The sequence below is a fragment of the Budorcas taxicolor genome, chromosome 11, assembly GCF_023091745.1.
Source record: "Budorcas taxicolor isolate Tak-1 chromosome 11, Takin1.1, whole genome shotgun sequence".
NCBI classification, from domain to species: Eukaryota; Metazoa; Chordata; class Mammalia; order Artiodactyla; family Bovidae; genus Budorcas; species Budorcas taxicolor.
This window is the reverse complement of record NC_068920.1, coordinates 158,706,246-158,729,503: the sequence shown is the minus strand read 5'-3', so window position 1 is coordinate 158,729,503 and position 23,258 is coordinate 158,706,246. Positions and strand designations below refer to the sequence as shown.

General features: G+C 54.2%; 2 protein-coding genes across 3 annotated transcripts in view; one reads left to right on the top strand and one right to left on the bottom strand.

Annotated features, from left to right (window-relative positions):
- PTPA (protein phosphatase 2 phosphatase activator) overlaps positions 1–9,062 on the bottom strand; it is a 33,458-nt gene extending 24,396 nt beyond the window's left edge. For both annotated transcript variants that reach the window (XM_052647644.1, XM_052647645.1), the window contains exons 1-2: positions 8,861–9,062; positions 2,231–2,328 (exon numbers count right to left, since the gene is read on the bottom strand). In XM_052647644.1, coding sequence (XP_052503604.1) covers positions 2,231–2,328; positions 8,861–8,891 — 129 coding nt within the window. In that variant the 5' untranslated portion in view covers positions 8,892–9,062. The remainder of the gene's footprint in view (positions 1–2,230; positions 2,329–8,860) is intronic.
- A 681-nt stretch (positions 9,063–9,743) lies between these two features.
- CRAT (carnitine O-acetyltransferase) lies at positions 9,744–22,618 on the top strand. The gene is made up of 14 exons (XM_052647746.1): positions 9,744–9,915; positions 12,391–12,654; positions 15,098–15,216; positions 16,293–16,346; positions 16,904–17,069; positions 17,404–17,578; positions 18,001–18,179; positions 18,720–18,820; positions 19,161–19,280; positions 19,430–19,552; positions 19,641–19,776; positions 20,321–20,383; positions 21,137–21,274; positions 21,773–22,618. The coding sequence occupies exons 1-14, from the start codon at positions 9,889–9,891 to the stop codon at positions 21,986–21,988; spliced, it is 1,881 nt and encodes a 626-aa protein (XP_052503706.1). The 5' UTR covers positions 9,744–9,888; the 3' UTR covers positions 21,989–22,618.
- The last annotated feature ends 640 nt before the right edge of the window (positions 22,619–23,258 follow it).

Sequence of the window (23,258 nt, the reverse complement as noted above, 5' to 3'; positions counted from 1 at the left end):
ACACCATCAGCAATAACTGTTATGCCTACAGCTCCGTAAAGCTCACTGCACCCCCGTGAGCACTGGGCCACGCGCTTTTCTGGCTTTCCATCATTTGAGCCCCGAACGAACCCCATTTTATGGTAGAGGAAACGGACACTTGGCCCAGTTAGGCACTGTGCCTAAGTCACAAGAAGAGAACAAGGCAGCCCTGAGCTTCCAGCCCCAAGCTCCTGGCCACTGCACTCCGTCTGCCGCCTGGTGAAGCACTGTGGTCAACACACAGCCCCCTGTCTGGCTGCAGCAGTTTCACACATTTGATCGATGAGCTTCAGAGCAAGTAAAAGACTTCCTCAGGCATCAGTCAAAACACACTTCCCAAAAAGTGTGGGTGCCTAGAGCAGGGCTAGCAAACCACTTGCAAAGCACCAGAGAGTCAATATTTTAGGCTCCAAGGGCCACATGTTCCGGTTCACAAATTCTCAACTCTGCTCTTACAGAATGAAAGTAACCACAAACAACATGTAAATTAAATGAGCAGGGCTGTTTTCCAATAAAACTTTACTTACAAAAGCAGGAGGGTCAAGTTAGGCTGCAACCTGTGGCCTAGAGCCCAGCAGCTCAGCCCCTGGGGCTCTGAGTCATGGGGGTGACTCTCTGGAGTCTCACCTCAACCAGTGACTGTGCCACCAGGCTAAGCGTCTTCACCTCCTGGCCTCAGTTTTCTCACCTTCAAAATGGAGATGACCTCAGAGTCCACCTCCCAGGTTTTCTGTAGCAATTAAATGAGCTAAAGTACCTGGCACATTATAAATACCCCATCTTTTTTGGAGAACATCCAGGGGAAAGCAAGAAACTACAGCCACATTTGGATTCAGACAACCCTGCAGGTTCAGGGAAGAGAAGAACGGCGGGCCTCAACCTGGACAAGATGGCTCCCAGGAGACTTCCCACATGCTTGGAGACGTTCTTGGTTGTGGTAAGCAGGAGGAGGGCTGCTACCGGCATGGAGTAGGAAGAGGCTGGGGTGTTATGAAACATCCTACAGTGCACAGGACAGCCCCTATGACAAAGGATTATCTATCAACGTCAGTAGTGGTGAGGCTGAGAAACTGAGGGCCAACAAACAAGATGATGAAAGGCCTCGAGCCACACCTTCCAACAGCTAAGGGCCTCAGGTGTTTATCCTGGTGAAGACCTGGAGGAGACGACAACTCAGAAAAGACATGATAACCATCCCGATACTCAAAGGGCAGGCTTGTGAAAGAGGAGCCAGGTAGGCTTGTGTGGCCACAGCCCCAGAGAGGCCAGGACACAGCGGCAGCAGGGCTTGGGCTCAAGGTCAACACAGCAGACTCCTCACAGAGAACCTGCCAAGCTCGCCAGGACCCCCGGCCACCCTTCTGCACAAGCAACACTTCCCGCCCCACCTGCTCAGACCAGGTACAGGCAACTGAAAGCAGCTGGACCCAAGGCCATTCCTGAGAACTTGAAATTGGCTTTCTTTTTCATAGTCCCAGTCTTTTTCACAGCCTGTACCAGAAGCATGGCAGGTACAAGCTGTTATCTTCTGCCTACCCCGGGGAAGAAGTGCAGAAAGCTGGCTGGGATCCCAGTTCCCTGGTGTTTCAGGCTCAGCCACCTCTCTGGCCTGGGACTTCGCGGGCAACTCAGATGGTAAAGAATCCGCCTGCCAAAGCAGGATACAAGTTCAACCCCTGGGTCAGGAAGATTCCCCTGGAGTAGGAAATGACAACCCACTCCAGTATTCTTGCCTGGGAAATCCCATGGACAGAGGAGCCTAGCGCGCTACAGTTTACAGGGTCGCCAAAGAGTCAGGCACAACTTAGCAACTATGTCAACTTAGCACTCCTCTCCATGTGATATGCTGACTCCCAGACCTGCTATTACTTGGAACCAAACATCAAAGGGGTCTACCATTTCAGATGTGCAATCAATACAGTAACGCCCAAGGGGCAATGGCTTACAAGAACCAGGAGCAGAACTCTCCATGGCTGTCTTCACCCTGGCTCCCAGAGACCTTCCCACTAAAGAACACTGTGTACTGCCCCTGAGCGGGGAGAGACAGCCAGCTCCCCTGTCACTTCTTTCCCTAGCTTCTAGACAGCTCTGGCTCCAAAAACAAGAAGGGTCAAGAGCCCACAGCCCCACCCCAGCCTAGAAAACCACTTTGAAAAAGCCCAAGTCTCTCATGCCAGGTCTGAACCCACAGTGCAGACACCACTGGTACCTGAGAACGCTTCCATTTGCCCATATCTGGAACAGTGTGGATCTCTTTCTTTGGAATGATGAAGTTCTGAGTGGTGGGAGGGGCATCCTCTGAAGAGTCTTGACAAAGAAAATGAGAAAGCAATCAGATAAATAAAATCCTCCCCTCCCAACACACACACACGCATGCACGCACGCATGCACGCACACACACACACACACTTTTAAACCAACACCCAAGCCCTTGCATAACCAGACATGTACTCCCAGGATAAAGTATTGGCTTGTTAAGCCAAACTCACTGGCTTCCTGTCTCCCCTTACTCTGTCTGCAAGGAGCTGGGCAGTGCTGGCAGTGCCCTCAACAACTGATATACCCAGTGGCTCTGCCATGCTCTCTCCTCCTGCTCTCCAGCCAGGCAGAAAGGTTAGAAAAGTAAAGCCAAGCTGACCTTTTAGACATAAACAGGCAACTCAAAGAAGAAGAAAAAAAATGGCCGATAAACAAAATTTAAAAATTACCAACATCCCGAATAAGCAATGAAATGGAAATCAGATGAGACTGCTTTTCTAAATCAGGTCGGCAGATTAAAAACATCTGGCACTGATTGGGGATGGGGAGAGAGGCATGCTCCTGTACTGCTGGTACAGCCTTAGATGGTAGATTCTGCTGAGGGGGCAACTCGGTGCTATCTCTTGAAGTAAAACTATACCCACATAAGCCATATGGCTTATACACCCATATAAGCCAACAGTAGCAATCAACTCTACAGATGTGCCCTCAAAAATAGACAAAGACATATATAAAAGTGCTTACTACATCGAAAAAATCAGAAACAACCTATCAATCAATCAATAAGGTGACAGGTTAATAATGATATGCCCACATGATGGAAATCTTCCTGGCTTTTTGAAAAGAATAAAATCTAAATTACTGACACGAGAAAAACAGCCTAAATATTAGTAGTTGAAGAAATAAAACTGCACCATTCAACTTCACAGTAATCCAAGTCTATGCCCCAACCCTTAATGCCAAAGAAGATGAACAGGTCTATGAAGACCTACAAAACCTTCTAGAACTAACACCAAAAACAGACGTCCTTTCATCACAGGGGACTAGAACACAAAAGCAGGAAGTCAAGAGATAACTGGAGTAACAAGCAAGTTTGGCCTTGGAATGGAAACGGAAGCAGAGCAAAGCCTAACAGAGTTTTGCCAAGAGAACACAATGGTCATAGCAAACTCTTTCTTCCAACACCACTAGAGATGACTCTACACATGGACATCACCAGATGGTCAACACCGAAATCAGACTGAATATATTTTTTGCAGCCAAAGATGGAGAAGCTCTAAACAGTCAGCAAAAAAAAGATCTGGAGCTGAATGTGACTCAGATCATGAGCTCCTTATTGCAAAATTCAGACTTAAATTGAAGAAAGCAGGGAACACCACTAGACCATTTAAGTATGACCTAAATCAAATCCCTTATGATTATACAGTGGAGGTAATGAATAGATTCAACAGATTAATCTGGAAGACAGAGTGCCTGAAGAACTATGGACAAAGGTTGGTAACACTGTACAGCAGGTGGTGACCAAATGTATCCCAAAGAAAAAGAAATGCAAGAAGGCAAAGTGGTTGAATGAGGAGGCCTTACAAATAGCTGAGAAGAGACACAAAAGGCAAAGCAGAAAGGGAAGGATATACTCAACTGCATGCAGAGTTCCAGAAAATAGAAAGAAGAGATAAGAAAGCCTTAAGTGAACAATGCAAAGAAATAGAGGAAAACAACAGAACGGGAAAGACTAGTATCTCTTCAAAAAAACACTGGGTACCAAGGAAACATTTCATGCAAACATGGGCACAATAAAGGACAGAAACAGTAAGGACCTAACAGAAGCAGAAGAGATTAAGAGGTGGCAAGAATACACAGAAGAATTGTACAAAAAAGATCTTCATGACCCAGATAATCACGATGGTGTGGTCACTCACCTAGAGCCAGACATTCTGGAGTGTGAAGTCAAGTGGGCCTTAGGAAGCATTACTACAAACAAAGCTAGTGGAGGTGACAGAATTCCAGCTGAGCTATTTCAAATCCTAAAAGATAATGCTGTGAAAGTGCTGCACTCAATATGCCAGAAAAATGAGAAAACTCAGCAGTGGCCACAGGACTGGAAAAGGTCAGTTTTCACTCCAATCCCAAAGAAAGGGAATGCCAAAGAAAGTACAAACTACCATACAACTGCGCTCATTTCACACGCTAGCAAGGTAATGCTTAAAGTCTTTCAAGCTAAGTTTCAACAGTACGTAAAACAAGAACTTCCCGACGTACAAGCTGGATTTAGAAAAGGCAGAGGAACCAGAGACCAAATTGCCAATATCCACTGGATCACAGAAAAAGCAAAGGAATTCCAGACAAACATCTACTTCTGCTTCATTGACTACACTAAAGCCTGAGTGGATCACAACAAACTGTGGAAAATTCTTAAGGAGGTGGGAATACCAGACCACCTTACCTGTCTCTTGAGAAACCTGTATGCAGGTCAAGAAGCAATAGTTAAAACCGAACATGGGACAACAGACTGGTTCAAAACTGGGAAAGGAGTAGGTCAAGGCTATATACTGTCACCCTGTTTAACTTGCATGCAGAGTATATAAAAAGAAATTCTGGGCTGGAAGAATCACAAGCTGGAATCCAGATTGCTGGGAGAAATATCAACAACCTCAGATATGCAGATGACACTACTCTAATGGCAGAAAGCGAAGAACTAAAGAGCTTCAACCCAGGTGATCAAAAAAGGGGGGAAATCAAAAAAGAAGGGAGTGAAAATCAAACCATCAATCCTAAAGGAAATCAATCCTGAACTCAATCTTCTTTTACCCTCATCAAGAAGCTCTTTAGTTTTTTGCTTTCTGCTATTAGAGTGGTGTCATCTGCATCAAAAAAGAGGGGAGTGAAAAACTTGGCTTAAAACTCAACATTCAAAAAACTAAGATCACAGCATCCAGTCTCATTATCTCATAGCAAATAGATGGAGAAAAAGTGGAAACAATGACAGATTTTCTTTTCCTGGGCTCCAAAATCACTGCAGACAGTGACTGCAGCCATGAAATTAAGACACTTGCTCCTTGGAAGCAAAGCTATGACTAACCTAGACAGCATATTAAAAAGCAGAGACATCACTTTGCCGACAAAGGTCTGTATAGTCAAAGCTATGGTTTTTCCAGTAGTCACTTACACATCTGAGCATTGGACCACAAAGAAGGCTGAGCACCGAAGAACTGATGCTTTCGAATTGTGGTGCTGGAGAAGACTCTTGAGAATCCCCTGGACTGCAAGGAAATCAAACCATCAATCCTAAAGGAAATCAATCCTGAATATTCACTGGAAGGACTGATGCTGAAACTGAAGCTCCAATACTTTGGCCACCTAATGGGAAGAGCTGATTCACTGGAAAAGACCCTGATGCTGGAAAAGATTGAGGGCAGGAGGAGAAGGGGGCGACAGAGGATGAGATGGTTGGATGGTATCACCAACTCAACGGACACGAATCTGAGCAAACTCCAGGAGAGAGTGAAGGACAGGGAAGCCTGGTGTGCTACAGTCCATGGTGACACAAAGAGGTGGACAGGACTTAGCAACTGAACTTCAAAAACATACTATATACAATATAATCTTACTGTTGTTAAAAAAAACTATTTATATACTAACATTAACAATACATATACCTATTAGCTCATGCCCTGAAAAATCTAAACAGTTAAACACCAAAGTTAATAGTTGTCATCTCCAGGAGGTAAGATTTATAAAGGACTTCCACTTTCTAAGCTACACATTACTATTAAAAACTAGCATTATGATACTATTGTAATCATAAATAAACTATTTTAAATGGATTTTCTATATTTTCAGGAGCTAGGGAAAGAAAAACAGAGTAATGTGTGCATCCCATTCAGCTGGAGTCTATGTTTTGCTGCATGGATCTTTCGGTTTGATTATGGAACACTGCCTTCTGAAATCTGAAAAACTGTGAATTCCAAATACACCTATTTTGTAGGTTGGGAGTTGTGGGCCTGAATCTACTATTGGAGGTGTGTCAGATTAGTAAGACCCTTCCTTTAAAAATGAAAACTCTCAAAACTTCCCTGGTGATCCAGTGGTTAAGAATTTGCCTTCCAACCCAGGTGATGCAGGTTTGATCCTTGGTCAAGGAACTAAGATCTCACATCCCAGGGCTACTAAGCCCGTAAGCCACAACTACTAAGCCTGCATGCCACAACGAACACCCAATGCAGCCAACTAAAAATGTAAATAAATAAAAATGAAAACTCTCAAAAAATAGTTTTAATAAACAAATGAAAATGAAAACTTTCCAAGAAGAGTGACAGACTATCAGTCACTCACAATGTAATATAAATCTGTCCCAATGCCATCCTCCTAAAACCTAGCTTACATCAGTTACATGAACAAAGGGAACAAAGTTCTAAGTAGGTTCTAGAACAAGTGACATTTGGGGGACTAGAGCCTTCCTGGAGTGGCCTTGAGGAAAGCAAATGTCCCAGGAGGCCTGGAGACCTAAAGAGAAAGGGGGATGAGAGTAAGGCAAAGCTCTGCCTAATTCAAATTCAACCCAGGGCCAAAAAAAAAAAAGACCAGAAACTGTTTTTCTTCAGCCCACCTGTTTTGCAAGTCCTGTTCCCAGAACCTCAAATTGATGACCCTACTATTAGCAAATTGCTACTTCAAGTAAGATGCTAAATTTAAAGCTTTTTAGGTCAGGCCGGTGACCTAACCACATTGTTTTTTGGGAAAATGTATTCCACATTTCAAATTATCTATTTGCAAATGATCCTCGGGAACAGGGCCCTTTTCTAAATTTGAGAGAACTGTTCCTCTCTGCAAGGGAAGAACCCTCCTGACATTATTTCACAGGGTCCTGTTCTCAGAGGAAAAGCTACTTGGAAGTTTTGCATCAAATCACTGACGAAACACATACACAAGCACCAGAACGTGTAATTCCAAATTAAAAAAAAAAAAAAAAGCTTTCAGACTTGAAACTATGATCAGTGAGGTCAGATCCAATTTCTCTAGCCTCAGATTATCCCTTCTCTGACAAAGGTGACATAGCACAAGCTGGATCTCCAACAACTTCTCAGTATAAGATGGAAATATCCAGGGTTTTAGAGATGTTCCTAAAAACCCTAAAGAGTATATTACCATCTACCATTTGGGAATCTGTCTAAATGTTCAACTCAAACCACCTTTACTGACTGCCACCACGTCCCACGATTTGCCTGCATCATCCCTGCCAAGAAGAAATAAGGAAACAGGCTCACAGAGGCCGCAGCTTGCCAGGTAGAGCCAAGTTTATGTAACTCCAAAATTCAAGGTTTTTATCACTACACTGAGTTAAGTAGTTCTTCTACTACTTGTTCCTAAACATCCTGAGTTTCAAACTTCAAAGAAGGACCACCTCCTGGGAACCTGAACCTTCTCAGACATACAGAATTCCCTGAGCCCACCTCTATCTCAGTGCCTAGGTTCTCACCCCTACACCTCCCGCCACCCATCTTCAGGGACACATTCATCTCACTGATAATTCTGGTTGCCTTATATACCCTGATGCCATTACCAGAACTCCTAAGGACATATGCACAGAAGTTCTGTACCAAGTAAAATAAATGTCTGGTTTCAGTTGCCTTGACAGACCATACCCAACTCTTTGTCCAACTCGTGTGTGTGTGTGTGTGTGTGTGTGTGTGGTTTCAAAACACTAGCTGTTTTGAAATAACTGTTTGGACAACCTATTTACACCTCTGACAAAATGTAAAAGTCATCTATCGTCAGTTCTCCTCAGTTCAAGGCAGGGGGAGTGGTCAGCAAACACCCTTCCATTCCCCTAGGTAACCGGTCTCTCTAAGAGGATCCTTTCCCCATCACCTCCATGCCAGTTATTCGAAATAATCTAAAAAGAAACCACTGCCTGTAAATAAAAGTTGTAGCAGATGATGCCGGAAAAGTGACTCGTCTCCTTGCACAACCAGCCTTTTTAAATTAGTGGCTTAGACGACCGAGGGGCAGTTTGTCTCGATAACTTCTCAGCCACTGAAACTCGAGTCCCTTTTTCCGAGGGGAAGAGAAGGGAGGTGATAAGGGGAGGTCAGGGAGCGGAGGCAGGCTGGCATAGGGGGTCGAGGCAAGCCCCACGGAGCACCAGCCCCCACCCCCAAGGCAGGGTCTAATAAAGACAGCAGCCCCCATCCGTGGGGTAGGGGTGGGGTGCTTCCCCACCAGCTCAAGAGCTGACTTGAGCCCGAACAGCCCAGATGTGGAGAAAGCCTCCTCTTCTGGCCGCGGGGCTCTGCCCACCCGACCCCTCGGGCCGCTCTGGCGCCCCGAGTCCCGGTGTCACGCCCCACTCACCACCCCCTTTCAGCCTCGGGATCCTGCCCTCCCTCCGGACCCTCCCACTCGGGGGCCCGATCAACTCTTGCTCCTTCTCGGGGCCCCAGGAGCGTTTGCCCTCGAGGTCCTCCAGCTCCCCAACGCCGCTTCCCCTCGCTGAGGCGCCCCCCACACCACCACCCCTTCCCCGCCCCCACGCCTAGCACCGCCCCCGAGCCCCCACTCCACACCGGCCCCACCGCCCTACCTGACGGCGTCTGCCGCTCGCCCTCAGCCATCTTCCTCTCGCCGGGAGCCGGCCGGGATGCCTGCCGTACCCTCTCCCCTTTCACCCCTGCACCACCCCGCCTTGCCCCGGCCTCACCACGCGCTCAGGGCTGGCTGAAGAGAAACGAGCCCCGGCAGGCTATAACCGAAAACTGAGAATTAAAGTCACCCCAGTGAGGACGTCCGCCATGTTGGTGCGGGGCACTCTGGGAGCATGCCCAGCAACGGCCGGCTCGGGGCGGCCGCACTTAGCGGGCGGGGGGGGCGGGGGGGGAGCCATGTTGGTGCGGGGCGCCGGCGAGCATGCGCACCAACGGCCGGCTCGGGGCGGTGCGCTCAGCGAGGGGCGGCGGCCATGTTGGTGGGGGGTGCCGGCGAGCATGCGCACCAACGGCCGGCTTGCCGCCCGACGCGCCAACCGCCTGCCAGGCGGGCGCTGGGAGCTCGGCAGCCATGCTTTTGCGGGGCGGTCCCCGCCTGTCATCTTCGAGCCGGGCTCTGACCCGACCCCGAGGACTATTAGAAGACCTGCCTCTGTCAACATGGTTGTGTTTTCCTACCACTCTGAGGGCAGCGCCACCAAAATGACTGAGGGGGGTGCACACCACTGCCTCCCACAGTTTGTGGACGCCTTAATGGAGGTGGGAGAGGGCGAACCGGACGGCGGCCTCCGCCTTGCTCCTCTTCCCGGGCTCCACCGCCTCGTTGGGTTCCCCAACCACTCATTACGCCCCGGTCCCGCCCCGGCCCCGCGCTCGCGGCTTAGCCTCCGGGGCCGGAACCGGCTCGAGGCCCCGCCTCACGAGTCCGCCTCTCCCGGACCGCCCCCCCCCGCCCCGCCCGGCCCGGTGGGTGGGCGCGGGGCCGCCTCTACCGGCTAGCGGCCGTGACTCGGCGACCTTGGCCCGGAGGCTCTAGCAGGGACCCACCGGCGGCGTCGGCGGCGGCGCGGACCTTGCCCAGGGCGTCGGACGGAGCGGACTGTGAGTCCGCGGGCGGGCTGCAGAGATGTTGGCATTCGCTGCCAGGACCGTGGTGAGTGTGGCCGGGCAGCCGGCCTGGCGGGCCCTGGAGCGGGCCGGGCGGGCGGGCGGGCGGGCGGGCAGCGGACGGGGCCAGCAACGTAGCTACGCCCGAGTGGGAAAACCGGCCGTCGAGGCGCTGGGGCCCGGCGGCCGCTGTCCAACCCAGCTAGGAGCTGCTGGGGTGAGGTCAGCAGATGGACTAACCCCGTTTGGCAGAGGGGGAGACTGAGGCTCAAGGTCAGGAGGCTTTTTGTGGCACTAAATTCCAACGACCCAAGCTGAAATGGATGAAGTTAACAGTTTTATTGTAATTTTAGTCTTAGCGTGTGGGGTTTTGTCCCTTTTGTTGTTGTCGTTGTTAGTTGTGTACAGAATGTGTATCTTTTTCTGTTTTTTTTTTTTTTTTACCTGTGAGGACCGTGGCTTCGGGCCGCACCTCCACCCTTAGACCCAGAGCCAAGGAGCGGAGAGACCAGGAATGTCTCCCCATGGTTATTCTCTGACTCACACACCTGTCCACGGCTCAGCCTGAGCCATTTCTTCCCCGGCCACTTCTCCAACCCCATCCAGTTGGTCACCCTTCCTGGGTTGATCAAATGGTCCCTGGGGAGCTGTGTGTGGCCAGAGCCACTCCAGTGAAGGCATCAAGCTGGGCTGCTCAGAACGTCCCCCGAATTGGGGAAGACGGCAGGCGGAAGCCCCACGCCCCCGACTTCCACTAGCCCCTCCCCGCAACTTGATTAGCATCTACAAACCCCCACCCCTCCAACCCTGACCACCACCCCCAGTCTTCCCCAGGGCAGCTTGGAGCAGGTGGCACTGCTCTCTGTTTAGATCCCTCTCCTCCGTACTCCTAGTGTATCTCTGTATCTCCCTGTGTTTTTACCAAGGATATTTAGACACTGCGAGGCCCCGAGGGCTGAGGTACTAATCTACCTTCCCAGAGACTTTTCCAGATATTTCAGGGCCCCAGAGTTCCACCTCCTCCTTGCTGGCGCCACCTGAGCCAGCAAGGTGTTCCCATCCCACAGATGGCCTCTAGGTCATCCTAATGACCTGATCACTGCCAGGAAAACTGAGGCAAAAAGAGACTTGGCCCGCCTTCCCTGGTCAGGGGACTCAAATCTAGCCCAATCCCAAAGCCAGCATTCTTTGGTTTATTTTTAATGCCCAAAGGTCTCTACTGGTAACCCCCAGCTGAATGAACTAGACTCAAGAGAACTAGACTTTAGGGGAAGGGTGGCCCAGAAGGAACCAGATGTCCTGCAGGGAAATGCTCACTGGCTGCCCCTTCCCGGGGTCTCCTCCTCGGTGGCTCCATCCCCAGTGTTCAGGACCATATTCACGGTTACAGTATAACCTTGGTGGTCAAGCAGTTTCTGTCCTCCAGCTAAGTATTCCCTCATCATACAGACCGATGCACATTCCAGCAGGTGGAGTTTTAATACCTCTTGGCCTGACTCCCTGGCACTGGACCCATCCAGGGAAGAAAGGGAAACATTTTCCAGGTTTCCTTCTCCTCCAGTGCACAGTGTTATCCCTCTCATCTGCTCCCCATTCCTCCACTTCTGGAAGCTGGGGAGGATGGAGCAGCTGCTCCCGCGGCAACCACAAGCCCAGATGCCACCACAGCCGCTGCAGCCACTATCCCATCTGCCTCCCCCTGAATCTTGGCTCTTGTCTTCTCTTTCCAGCCCGGGAAAGTGGCTGCCTCTTGCTAGGTTCTGCTCACCCACTTGGTAGCACAGTTAGGCTTAGAGATCCAGCCCAAGAGGCAGACAGACAGGGCTCAGAACCTCAGTCCTGCCATGGAGAACGGGCAGCAGAAAGAGAAGGTATGAAATGGAGCCTCTGTTGCTTGCCTGCCCACTGCTGCCAGCAGCCTTGGATCTTCTTGTCTCTCTCTCTCTCTGCCAACTCTCACCCTCCTGCCAGGCCACTCAGCTCTCTCTTGGCACAGCACTGTCCCCATGCCATCCCTCTCCCCAACCCACAGACAGGAAAAATCCTAAAGGTACTGTCATCGTCTAGCTCTATCTAATTTTCTCTTCTTCCCTCCTATTTCTCAACCTGGTACGGGTGGGAGAAAAGGAGGTGGGGACCTCTGGGAGGGAGCCATCACCTCACCAGGTGGCTGGCTCATCATCCCAGGGTGAGAAAGGCGGGGCCCTATGCATCCAACAGGTGAGAGGCCCGTCTGATCTCTGCCGCCCCCGGCAGGTGCCATCCATCCTGACTTGGTTCCTGTGAGCCCTGCCAAGATCAGTGGCCCCTCCCCACCCTCCCCCATCCCTACCTGCATCTCCAGGCCCCTAAGAGGCGGAGACACCTACAGCTGAGGGCTGGGAAACCAGGGCAGGCCCCACCCAAGAGGCTGTCTCTGACACCAGGAATGGGCACATAAGTGCCCAGGACTTCAGCCTTGGGAGCGCCAGGGTCTCCCAGAGCTGGTGAGAGAATGAGCAGGATGTTCTGCTGCCTGCAGGTGAAGCCCCTGGGCCTCCTCAAGCCCTCCTCCTTGATGAAGGTTTCCAGTCGCTTTAAGGCACACCAGGACTCGCTCCCCCGGCTGCCTGTGCCCCCGCTCCAGCAGACCCTGGACCATTATCTCAAGGCGCTGCAGCCCATCGTGAGCGAGGAGGAATGGGCCCAAACCAAGCAGCTGGTGGAAGAGTTCCAGACAGCAGGTGGCGTGGGGGAGCGCCTGCAGAAGGGGCTGGAGCGCAGGGCCAGGAAGATGGAGAACTGGGTGAGTGAGAAAGCAGGGGGCACACCAGTCCCTTTGGCGCATGTGGAGGGTGAGGGGAACAGGGCCACTCCCGGGAGGCCTGGGTCATTGTGAGCGCCCCTCCTGTGGCCTGTTGCTGGCTGCATACCCCCAATTTTCCAACACAGGCTGCTCTGGTGCATCCATTTGCACCATGGAATTTCCTGAGCACTTACTCTGTGCCCAGCACCAAGCAGGGTGCTGGGTGAGCAAGAAGGACATTGTCAACAGCCTGGTGGGATTGACAGTCAAGTAGAGCAGGGAGAGGACACGTGTGAGGGGACCAGGCCGTATCAGGCAGTGCAGTTCTCTCAAGTGGAGAGGACGGAGCAGGCGTGAGGGTGGAGAGTAGCTTCTTCGCTCCAGAGGGGCAGGGAGGACAGGGCAGAGGCGGTGCTGGGTCTGCGTCAGACAGAGGGGGCAGCGCACGCACAGGTGGAGACAGCTGGCGGGTTCAGGGACGGGGGCTGGAGTGGGGTGCAGGGGTGGGGGGTCCCGGGAAGCCCCTGGACTGGAGCTCAGTGGGAGGGGGCTGTGGGGTGATCGTATTGACAGTGACTGACTGTCCTGGTTCTGTGTCTCAGTCTTTCACAAAGCTGTGTCCAGCGTGTGCAGGCGTGTCTGCACTGGTGCCCCGGGCACTTTTCTGTGTTCATCTCACACCCAGCATGAACTTAGGGCTCCCGTGCTGGTGGGAGGGAAGCACAGGTGGGAACAGGAGCCCATGGGCAGGCTGGCGGGGAGAGGACGCAAGTCATTCAGTCCAGGATATGTTTTGGCGTCGGTGGCACTTGCTGATGGGGCTGCAGGGTGGACAGTCCAGGCCTAAAGCAACTCTGTGCAGGGAGGAAAGGAGGGTCGTTGAGACAGGGATGAATGGAGAACCAGAGATGGGTCTGGCCCTGTAAAGTGAGAGGCGCTGTGAGGGAGCAGGTGGAAGGGCAGGGGCTGCACAGAGAGGAGGTGTGAGACGTCAGCCGGCCACCAGCAGAGACGAACCTGCGGTAAGGTCAGAATCTTACTGCATCTGGGATCTGGCAGTTTTCCAACTTTATTTGTAGCCAGAACTGTTATTTCAGACTTAATCTTCTGGCTAAAAGAGTGGGAGCACCAGCCCGTCTCCACTCACGGGCCCTGGAGGGTTCTGCCCCTGCTCAGCAGATTTTCACTGAGGGAATGCCCCCATCTGCAGGGGCTCCCCTGGATTCCAGAGCTCTGGTCAGAGGCTCTGAGATCTCCAGGGCTGTGGGGGCACTTGGCTGAAGGGCAGCCCAACCTGGCTGTCCCCAAGGGGAAGGAGCTTCTGTCTGCCCCTCCCCATCTACGAATGAGAAAACTGAGGCCCAGGGAGATGGATCGAAGAGCCCCACAGCAGCGCTCAAGGAGGCTCCAAGCTAGACAGGAGGGCCTGGCTGATCGGGGACCATGTCTCTAGGTCACAGATCAGCAGACAGCAGTTGCCTACGGGCCTGCTGTGTGACCCAGGCATATTGCCCTTGTTCACCCCTTGCCAGGGGCCAATGGCCAGCAGTTTCCCAAAGGGAGTCCATGTGATAAGAGGCACGTCCTACTGCATTTAAGATAGATGAGGAAGCACAGTGGGGGTTGAGTCTCCAGGGATTGAAGGACCTGCCACAGAGGGTTGTGCTGGGGGGAGTGTGTAGTGGGGGCGGTATTGCTATCAGCACATAAGGTTCAAGGATGATGGTCACCTGCAGGTCCCAAGACAGGAACCTTTAGCTGCATATCCATGGAAATACCCCACGCTGAGCAGAGAGTGGCCAGCCTAGTAGAGAGTCACCTACATCTTGTCACTAGTACAGTGATCTGTCTTTACAGAGGCTCTGAGATGTCCGGGGCTGTGTTCCAGATTGCCCTGACCTTGAGATCCAAGTGGCTGTCCATGCCCTAGCCTGACAGCAGCAAAGCTGAGGGCATAGAAGATCAGGGTTTCTGAGGGCTCCTGCTTCCCTCGAATATGCCCGCCTGAGATGGGCAGAAATTTACTTATCAGACTTTGTTTTCATATAACTTTCTCTCTTGCTTCCTTTCTATCAGACGTACATTTTTATTTTCTAAAAGTGCTAAAGTCATTGACCTGAAATATGTCAATGAAGAGAAGAAAAAAATGACTGCTATTTTTCCCTCTGTTCTTCCCCCAACCCCAGGTTTCCTGCCAGTCTTTTTTTTCCTTGGCAGTGTTGCCTGATTCCCCTTGCTAATGCTGACTGGCTCCATTAGAGAGACGAGGATGGATTGCTGCTGGGTTTACAGGACTGGGGGGTTCTGGATCTGAGCATTCAGTCTGAGAATCTGTGCCCACTAGAGAGGGCAGAGGGCACCCAGCCAGCTCTGTTGGCCCTGGTAGTGAAGGGGCAACCAGGTCCCCATCCATCCCTCCTCACGGGCTCTGGTCCTTCCACAGCTGTCCGACTGGTGGCTCAAAACAGCCTACCTCCAGTACCGCCAGCCCCTGGTCATCTACTCCAGCCCTGGTGTGATGCTGCCGAAGCAGGACTTTGTGGATCGGCAGGGCCAGCTCCGGTGAGTCACCAAGGTGGGGGCAGAGCTCTGGACCTTCCCAGGGCCCTGATGTCCACTTCCCCCAGGAGAATAGAGGGGCCCCAGCCTTGTTCATTATCTTTCATCCCCACAAATAGCCTTGGGAAGTAGGCAGCGTCATCCCTGTTTTATAGATAGGGAAACTGAGGTCAGGAGCAGGGAAGGGACCTGCCCAAGATCACCTTTCAGGATTGACTGACCTGGACATGAAGCAGAATCTTCCTGACTCTTGTTAACCACCAAACTGCAGAGTAGGACTCCTCCCTTTTCCTAAACCTGAGGCTACCACTCACCCCAGTTCTGGCACTTGACCTCTTCCTTCCCACTTTCCTCAGCTGGCCACAAGGGTGACCTTTGCACACAGTCCCGTTTTCCACATTCAGCCATGTCACTTTGCCTTGGCCTCTATTCCAGTTTTACCAGGGATAAAAATACCAGTGACAAGATCTCCTGCCCAAGGACTAGTCAGTCTCTCAGGGCCATATCTGCTTCTTTTAAAGGGACCAGGGCACCCCAGGGAGGACCAGGGGTTCAAGCCCAGAAACTCTAGCCAGCGGTCCCCATGTTGGGGGCCAGGAGCACCCCCATGCGTCAGGCATGGTTGATGTGGCCCAGACGGTTCAGGGAGGAAGGAGCAGGTTGACTGAGATGCCCTGGGGGACACACAGGCCCAGAAACAGGAAGAGATCTAAGAGGGGGGACACCTCAAGCCACTGTCCCCCCAGTCACCCTTCGCCTTCCCCCCACAGCCCTAGGTCCCTCCCTAACTGATGCTTCAGAACAGGGTGAAGGCCTTCCAGGCTCCAGGCTGTGAATCAGGGCCTTGGACCCTCTGAGGATGGAGCCAGCCATAGTCATGCTGCTCAGTAGCACCAAAGTCCTGCCAATTGCTTGGCCAACACATCACCCTAATCCCTTTCCCTAGAGATTATGCAGAGTGAGACAGAAATACAGGTTCTACACTTGAACTTCTTCAGGCTCTCTAGGCAGTGAGAGGAGTGAAACAACCTCCTTCTGGCTGTCCACACAGCCTTCGGATTTTTACTTTGTCCCTCCAGGTTCGCTGCCAAATTAATCGAGGGCGTGTTGGATTTCAAGGCCATGATTGACAAGTGAGTGGCCCTATCCCCACCCTGTCACCTCCCACCTGGACCGCCTAATTACTACAGCCACTCCAGCAGCCCAGCCCCACCCCCTGCCTGACTGCTGAGCAGGCCCAGAGCTCAGAGGCTTTCACTTCCTGCTGACCTAGCCTCTTTGCGGATTGGGGAGGCAGAGCATGGGGATCGGGACACCTGAGTCCTCAGCTCCAGCTACCGTGACCTCCTCCAGGGGATCCTCTCCCAAGAGATCCCTGGAATTGACGTCCCAGCTAAAGAAGGGACCCCAGGGGATGACTCACTGCTTCATCTTCCCTGTGGCAAAGTGAAGCCCAGAGAAGAGAAGGGAATTTCCAGGGTGACTCACAAGTAAGGTGGCTCGCAGGCCTCCTGACCCAGTTGGCCTCCAACAACCACCCCCCTTCCCCTCTTCCCACGCTAAATGGGGGGGGTGGGCACCAAGGGGCCCAGCACTGCTTGTGTGAGCCCCACTGCCCAACCCAGCCTGCAGCCAGACCCAGGAGCTCCCTATGGATCCCACCTACCTCCCTGTCCCTCTGCCCCTGCAGCGAGACCCTGCCCGTGGAGTACCTGGGGGGCAAGCCACTGTGCATGAACCAGTACTATCAGATCCTATCGTCCTGCCGTGTGCCAGGCCCCAAGCAGGATTTGGTCACCAAGTTCAGCAGGACCAAGAAGCCGCCTATGCACATCACCGTGGTGCATAACTACCAAGTGGGTGATCCCCCTGCAGCTGTTCAACCCCCACATGGTTGCAGGAAGAAGCAGGGCAGGGCTCAGAGTCAGCTTCCCCAACACACTTGCCCATGTGCCCTTGGAACAGGCAGGCCCTGGACCTCTTCTCTCCACTGGGTATCCAGACAGGCCCCGACCCGGGGGAGGCCTGCAAGAGTTAGGGCCTGGTCAGCCCGGGGAGAGCAGTGCAGGGATCTCCTCCCCTTCCTTGCCCTCGGAGTGACGCCGTCCCCTCAGCTGGGCTGGGAGGTGACCGCTGCCTGTCTGAGGCCCCCACAAAACCTCTTCTCTCCACCTGCCTGTGCCCGGACAGTTTTTTGAGTTGGATGTGTACCACAGCGATGGGACACCCCTGACCTCGGATCAGATCTTCACACAGCTGGAGAAGGTCTGGAACTCGTCACTGCAAACCAACAAGGAGCCCGTGGGCATCCTCACCTCCAACCACCGTAACTCCTGGGCCAAGGCCTACAGCACCCTCATCAAAGGTACTCACATCAGGCCCCAGCAACCCCTGTCACGCTGAATCCCCTCGACTCAGAGCGGGCGCTGTTGGCCCCATTGCACATAAGGGAAAACCTCCGTTGGGTTCTGTTAGTTTCTTCTTTCTGTTCAGTAGCAAGTTGCAGTGAGAACGCGTCCTCTGACTGAGGAGCCCACCTTCACATCCCCTCCGAATCCTGTGTTGGGCAAGAGCATCTTCCCCAGAATCCACTCCCGTGTTGGATCCCCAGCTGCCTTACTGGTTCTCTCTGTGACCTGGGCTTCTGTTTTCTGAAGGAGGGCAGCAGGGCCTCATGGGGTGCTCTGGGGCTACAGGACCCTGTTAAAGGAAACTCTAGAGACCTCCCCAGGCCTAACCCTCACCGCCCCCCCCTCCCCACACACACACACACACACATCCCCACAGACAAGGTGAACCGGGAGTCAGTGCACTCCATCCAGAGGAGTATTTTCACCGTGTGCCTGGACGCACCCATGCCTCGGGTCTCGGAAGACACGTACCGCAGCCAGGTGGCGGGCCAGATGCTGCACGGGGGCGGCAGCAAGCTCAACAGTGGCAACCGCTGGTTCGACAAGACACTGCAGGTAAGGAGCTGGCAGGGCCAGGACTCCCACCCCCAGCCCGCACCCAGGCTCAGCCCACTGCCGCCTCAGGACTTCCTGTCCCTCCCCTGGACTCCAGCGTCCCTGGCTTCCCAGCTTGTAAAGCAGGGGGAAACCAGCAGGTGGACGAGGCTATAATTAGCTGTCTTTCCCAAGCCTGGCCCAGTAACCCCTGTCACCTCCAACACATCCGTCTGTGATCAGGGAGAGCCTGGAATGTGGGGCCAGGCTGAGTGGCACGGTCTTGGTCATGACTTCCCCTCTTACCTGTGAAATGGGGTAGTGGTAGGACTTCTGGGAACGGTAGGTGCGAGGACCCAGAAAGGTCTCTGAGCACAGGATGTGCTTAGCATGACCTGGGACAGGCGTCCCAAAGTCCCTGGTGAGTGTTAGCTGTTATGAATAAGAGTAATAAGTCAGCCGAAGTGCTTGAGATGGTTCAGAGCACCCCCCCCGCAGGGGACCCTGCAGGAGAATGGCTGCTGGGGCCTAGAGCTGTCAGGGACCCCATCTCCCCTGCAGTTCATCGTGGCCGAAGACGGTGCCTGTGGGCTCGTCTACGAGCATGCGGCGGCCGAGGGACCCCCCATCGTCTCCCTCTTGGACCACGTCATTGAGTTCACGTGAGTGTGGGTCTCCCACCCTCCAGCCAGTTCTCCAACTCCTGATGACAGTGACACAGAGGTGACAGACGAGCTCTCAGAGGAGGAATGGCCTTCTCCCTTGTGCTGGGAATCTGTGCTGCTTCAGAGGAAGCCAGAAGGGGGCGTGGGTTTCAGAGTCCATCAGAGCTGGGTTTGCATTCTGGCTTTGCCACTTCTCAGCTCGGTGACCTTGGACAAGTCCCTTCTCCTCCTCCAAGAGTCTCCCTGGACTGGTTCCCTCCTCCCCATTGTAATCCCGGGGATGGACCCAGGTTCTGGAGGCTCCTGGTAGGAGCCTGAGACCTCACATCCTGTGCAGGAAGAGGCCAGAACTCGTGCGGTCTCCCATGGTTCCCCTGCCCATGCCGAAGAAGCTGCGGTTCAACATCACGCCTGAGATCAAGAGCGACATTGAGAAGGCCAAGCAGAACCTCAGCATGTGAGTGCTGGGAGGGGCTCCTCCAGCCAAAACAAGAGCCAGGTCCGCCATGGTGCCTGCTGGTTCGGAGACTGCCCTCGGCCCCTCTGTGGGGTTGGCAGAGGCTGCTGGGTACTGCTCCTCAGTTTCCACCCCCACCCCACCCCCAGCATGATCCAGGACCTGGACATCACGGTAATGGTGTTCCACCACTTTGGAAAGGACTTCCCCAAATCGGAAAAGCTGAGCCCGGATGCCTTCATCCAGATGGCACTGCAGCTGGCCTACTACAGGTACACCCCACACCCTGGGAAGGAGGATGAAGCCTGGGGGCAGGTGGAGGGACCTTCCAGGGGTGAGCTCAGCGCCTTTCCCACCCAGGATCTACGGGCAGGCCTGCGCCACCTACGAAAGCGCCTCTCTGCGCATGTTCCACCTGGGCCGGACCGATACCATCCGCTCAGCTTCCATGGACTCGCTGACCTTCGTCAAGGCCATGGATGATCCCAATGTAACGGTGAGAGGTCGGGGGCAAGGGTGGGAGAGCTGGGTTCGAGCCTTTCTCCCTTCCTTCTCCTTCTGTCAATGCACGTTGAGCATCTACTATATTCCAGACCTGTGGTGGACACTGGGCATCTCATGGAAGATGGAGCTATGGATTTATTGGTGCGGAGCTTTCTGGCAGCCAAAGAGAAAAGGAACTCCAGTGGATCCTTGAGCAACTCGGGGGTTCAGGGCACCACACAGTTGAAACTCCCCGTGTCCCTTTATAGTCGCTCTCTGTGTCTGTGGTTGTGTGTCTGCAGGTCCAGCCCTCCCGTCCATGGGCTGTGTCATACTGTTGTGTTTTTTGACAAAAGTCCTCATATAAGTAGGCCTGCACAGTTTAAACCGAGTTGTTCAAGGGCCAGCCACCAGCAGTGAGCACTTGCCCTATGTCAGGCCTTGGCTGGGGACTGGCCAGTCTGTGCTCTCAGGGAGAACAGAACCTGGAGTGGGGAGTGGGCCCCTGAGTGGGGAGCAGGGACAGGAAGCGTCAGCGCCCTCTCCCCCTCACCTAGGAGCACAAGAAGGTGGAGCTGCTGCGGAAGGCCGTGCAGGCCCACCGAGCCTACACCGACCGGGTGAGCCAGCACCCCCCATCCCTGCTCCCTTGGCCCTGGGCGTGACCCCCTGGCCTGTCCATCCCTGCAGCAAATAGCTGCTCCCCTTAGCATCAGGCAGCCCTGCCCTAAGCACTGGGGCACTTGGAGCAATGCTGAACATCCCCATTCTACAGTGGGAGAAACGAAGGCGAGGCCCAGCAACTGCCCTGGGCCCAGGTTGGCCTCTGGATGTTGTGTCAGGCGCCCTTCCCGCTGCCCCAGAGCCCAGGATGCTGAGGGTGTGCACAGTCGAGCGGACCACAGGGTGCCTGTCTTCTGACAGCTTGGGCTGCAGTCCAGGGGTGGAGGTCCGGTTCCCAGCCTAACCCTGAGTGCCTGCACACGCCAGGCTTTGCCCATGTGATGCTCAGGCAACTACTTCGATCAGTGCCACCCCACAGAGGGAGTGCAGTGATTGTCCCTATCTCACAGATGAAGACACTGAGGCCCCAAGATGTCAGTGACCTGCCGAGGTCCCACAGCCAGGATGGGGCCGGGCCACTCAGCTGGAGGCCTGTGCTCTTAGGCTGTACTTTCCGGCCTCCCTAGAGGCAGGGGAGTCCCTAGGCCTCAGTTTCTCCATCTGTGAAGTGAGAGCTTTCCTGCCCGGCTGCTCTGGTCTCACTGGTCTGAGGGCCAGTGAGTGGAAGAGCCATCGCCACCAGAGGCTCCTAGGGAGGGCGGCAACTTGTGGGGCTACAGCCCCTGCTCCTGACAGCTCCCCTCCCTCAGGCCATCCGTGGGGAGGCCTTTGACCGGCACCTGCTGGGCCTGAAGCTTCAGGCCATCGAAGACCTAGTGAGTATGCCCGACATCTTCATGGACACCTCCTACGCCATCGCCATGCACTTCAACCTTTCCACCAGCCAGGTGAGCCACTGCCTTAACTGCCGGGGGGTGGGATGGACAGAAGCCAGCGAGGCTGCACCGAGGTCCGAAACACAGTCACTTGGAGGTGATGTGACTCACACAGGCCACTCCTGAAGCAGCTGAATTCTGGGATCAGGGGCTTGGCTTCACCTCTGGCAGGCTGAAAAGGAGTCGGGACCCCTCCTCTTCCTTGGCTTCATTCACTCACTGATCAGATGCTAAAGAACATCTGATCTAGGCCAGCCTGTGCAGGGCACTGGGATTCTGCCCCCAGGGGCTCACAGTCTAGGCAGGACAGTGACAGCCCCCCAGGAATGTCAGGGAAATCTGTAGAGAGGTGTCACCAGAACTGCACCCCTCAGGACTCGAGGAGAGTCAGCTCTCTGCTGAAGACAGGGAGAGGGCGTCTCAGGCAGATCATGGTGGGAGCCCACGTGGAAGGCAGGCTGGTGGCACCGTGGGGCTGGGATGAGAGCCTTGGTCCTGTGCCATCCTTAGGTCCCTGCCAAGACAGACTGTGTCATGTTCTTTGGGCCCGTGGTGCCAGACGGCTATGGCGTCTGCTATAACCCCATGGAGACACACATCAACTTCTCCGTGTCAGCCTACAACAGCTGTGCCGAGACCAATGCAGTCCACCTGGCGCACTATCTGGAGAAGGCACTCCTGGACATGCGGGCTCTGCTCCAGAGCCACCCCCGGGCCAAGCTCTGAGCCCGCTGCTTAGCCTGCCGGTGCCACAGCCACCCCGCCTTGGGCTGCGCCACCCACTGGGCTCCACTACTTTGCCCCCTCTTCCCCTGGGCCCCACAGATCTCAGTCAGGGACGGCCACCCTCAGCAGGGCCTGCGGACCCAAGCTGAGTGCCTTTCATGGGTCTTCGCCAGCACCCGGGCTGAGTCCAGAAACTGAACAGGAGGTCGGCCCGGGCACCCAGTGTCTCGCTCACTGTGGCCTCCTCCTGGGAAAGGAACTAGCTGAGCTCAGCCCCCATGAGGGTGGGGACTGCACAGGCCCTTCCTCACTAGCTCAGCTCTGCCCAGCTTCTGTTGCCTGCACGGCCAGGCTGAGGTCTGTAGCCCAATCCCTTAACTCCCAAGGACCTAGAGATGAAATTACCTGGAGCTGCAGTCTCCAGGCCTCCCCACAGCTGAGGGGTCAGGGGCGAGGTGTGCTGGTGGCGGGGAAGCCCATTCTGCATCGCAGCGCCATCCGCCTGCTCTTCTGAGGATGTGGCTCAGTGGGCCTCAGTGCGCTTGCTTTCACACAGCTTGATTCCTGAACCATGTCCTGGTTGTATAACAACTTACATGGCAGTTAATAAAGGGGAAATGTGTTGGTAAAGAGTTGTTTCAGCCGAGGAGGCAGGCAGGGCGGGGCAGGCGCCTGGCCCTGCCCTCCCCTGACTTTCCCTGCATCTGGAAGCTGGTGTCTAAGCAGCTAGTGGGCCCAGGGGCACGCCCCCAGAGGAGCCGAGCTCTCAGGTGTGGGTCAGGAAGCCCAGGGCTGGCTCAGACCTCAGGGCTCTGAGCATGGAGCAGCAGACCCAGGCCCGCATTCTTCAGACACAGCCCTCCTACCTGTGACTTGGGCTTCAGGTAGGGACAGCTCTCCAGGGGCCTTTGGGCCGGGGCCTGGGGTCTGTGGTCTGGGCCCAAGGCTATATCTGCTGCCCAGCACTGAGCCCAGCAGGAGTGGTGGCTGAGCGGCTGTCTGACCCCAGCCCTCACCACTGCCTGGGGCCACCCAGTCAGAACCTTGTATGTGTCCCCAGCCCCAGTCACCCAGCACAGTCCCCATGTCCTGCCACAGTCAACTGGGCAGCTTATGGAGAGTGGAGGGACTCTGGCCCTAGGGAAGACCCTGGCCCAAAAGGAAGATGCTGAGGGTGGGAGGGACTACCCAGCCTGGGGGTGAGGTGCTTCGTGGCCTGGCTAAGCTGCGACGTTCACTGAGGGAGGTTGTCTCCGTGTTTCAGAGGACG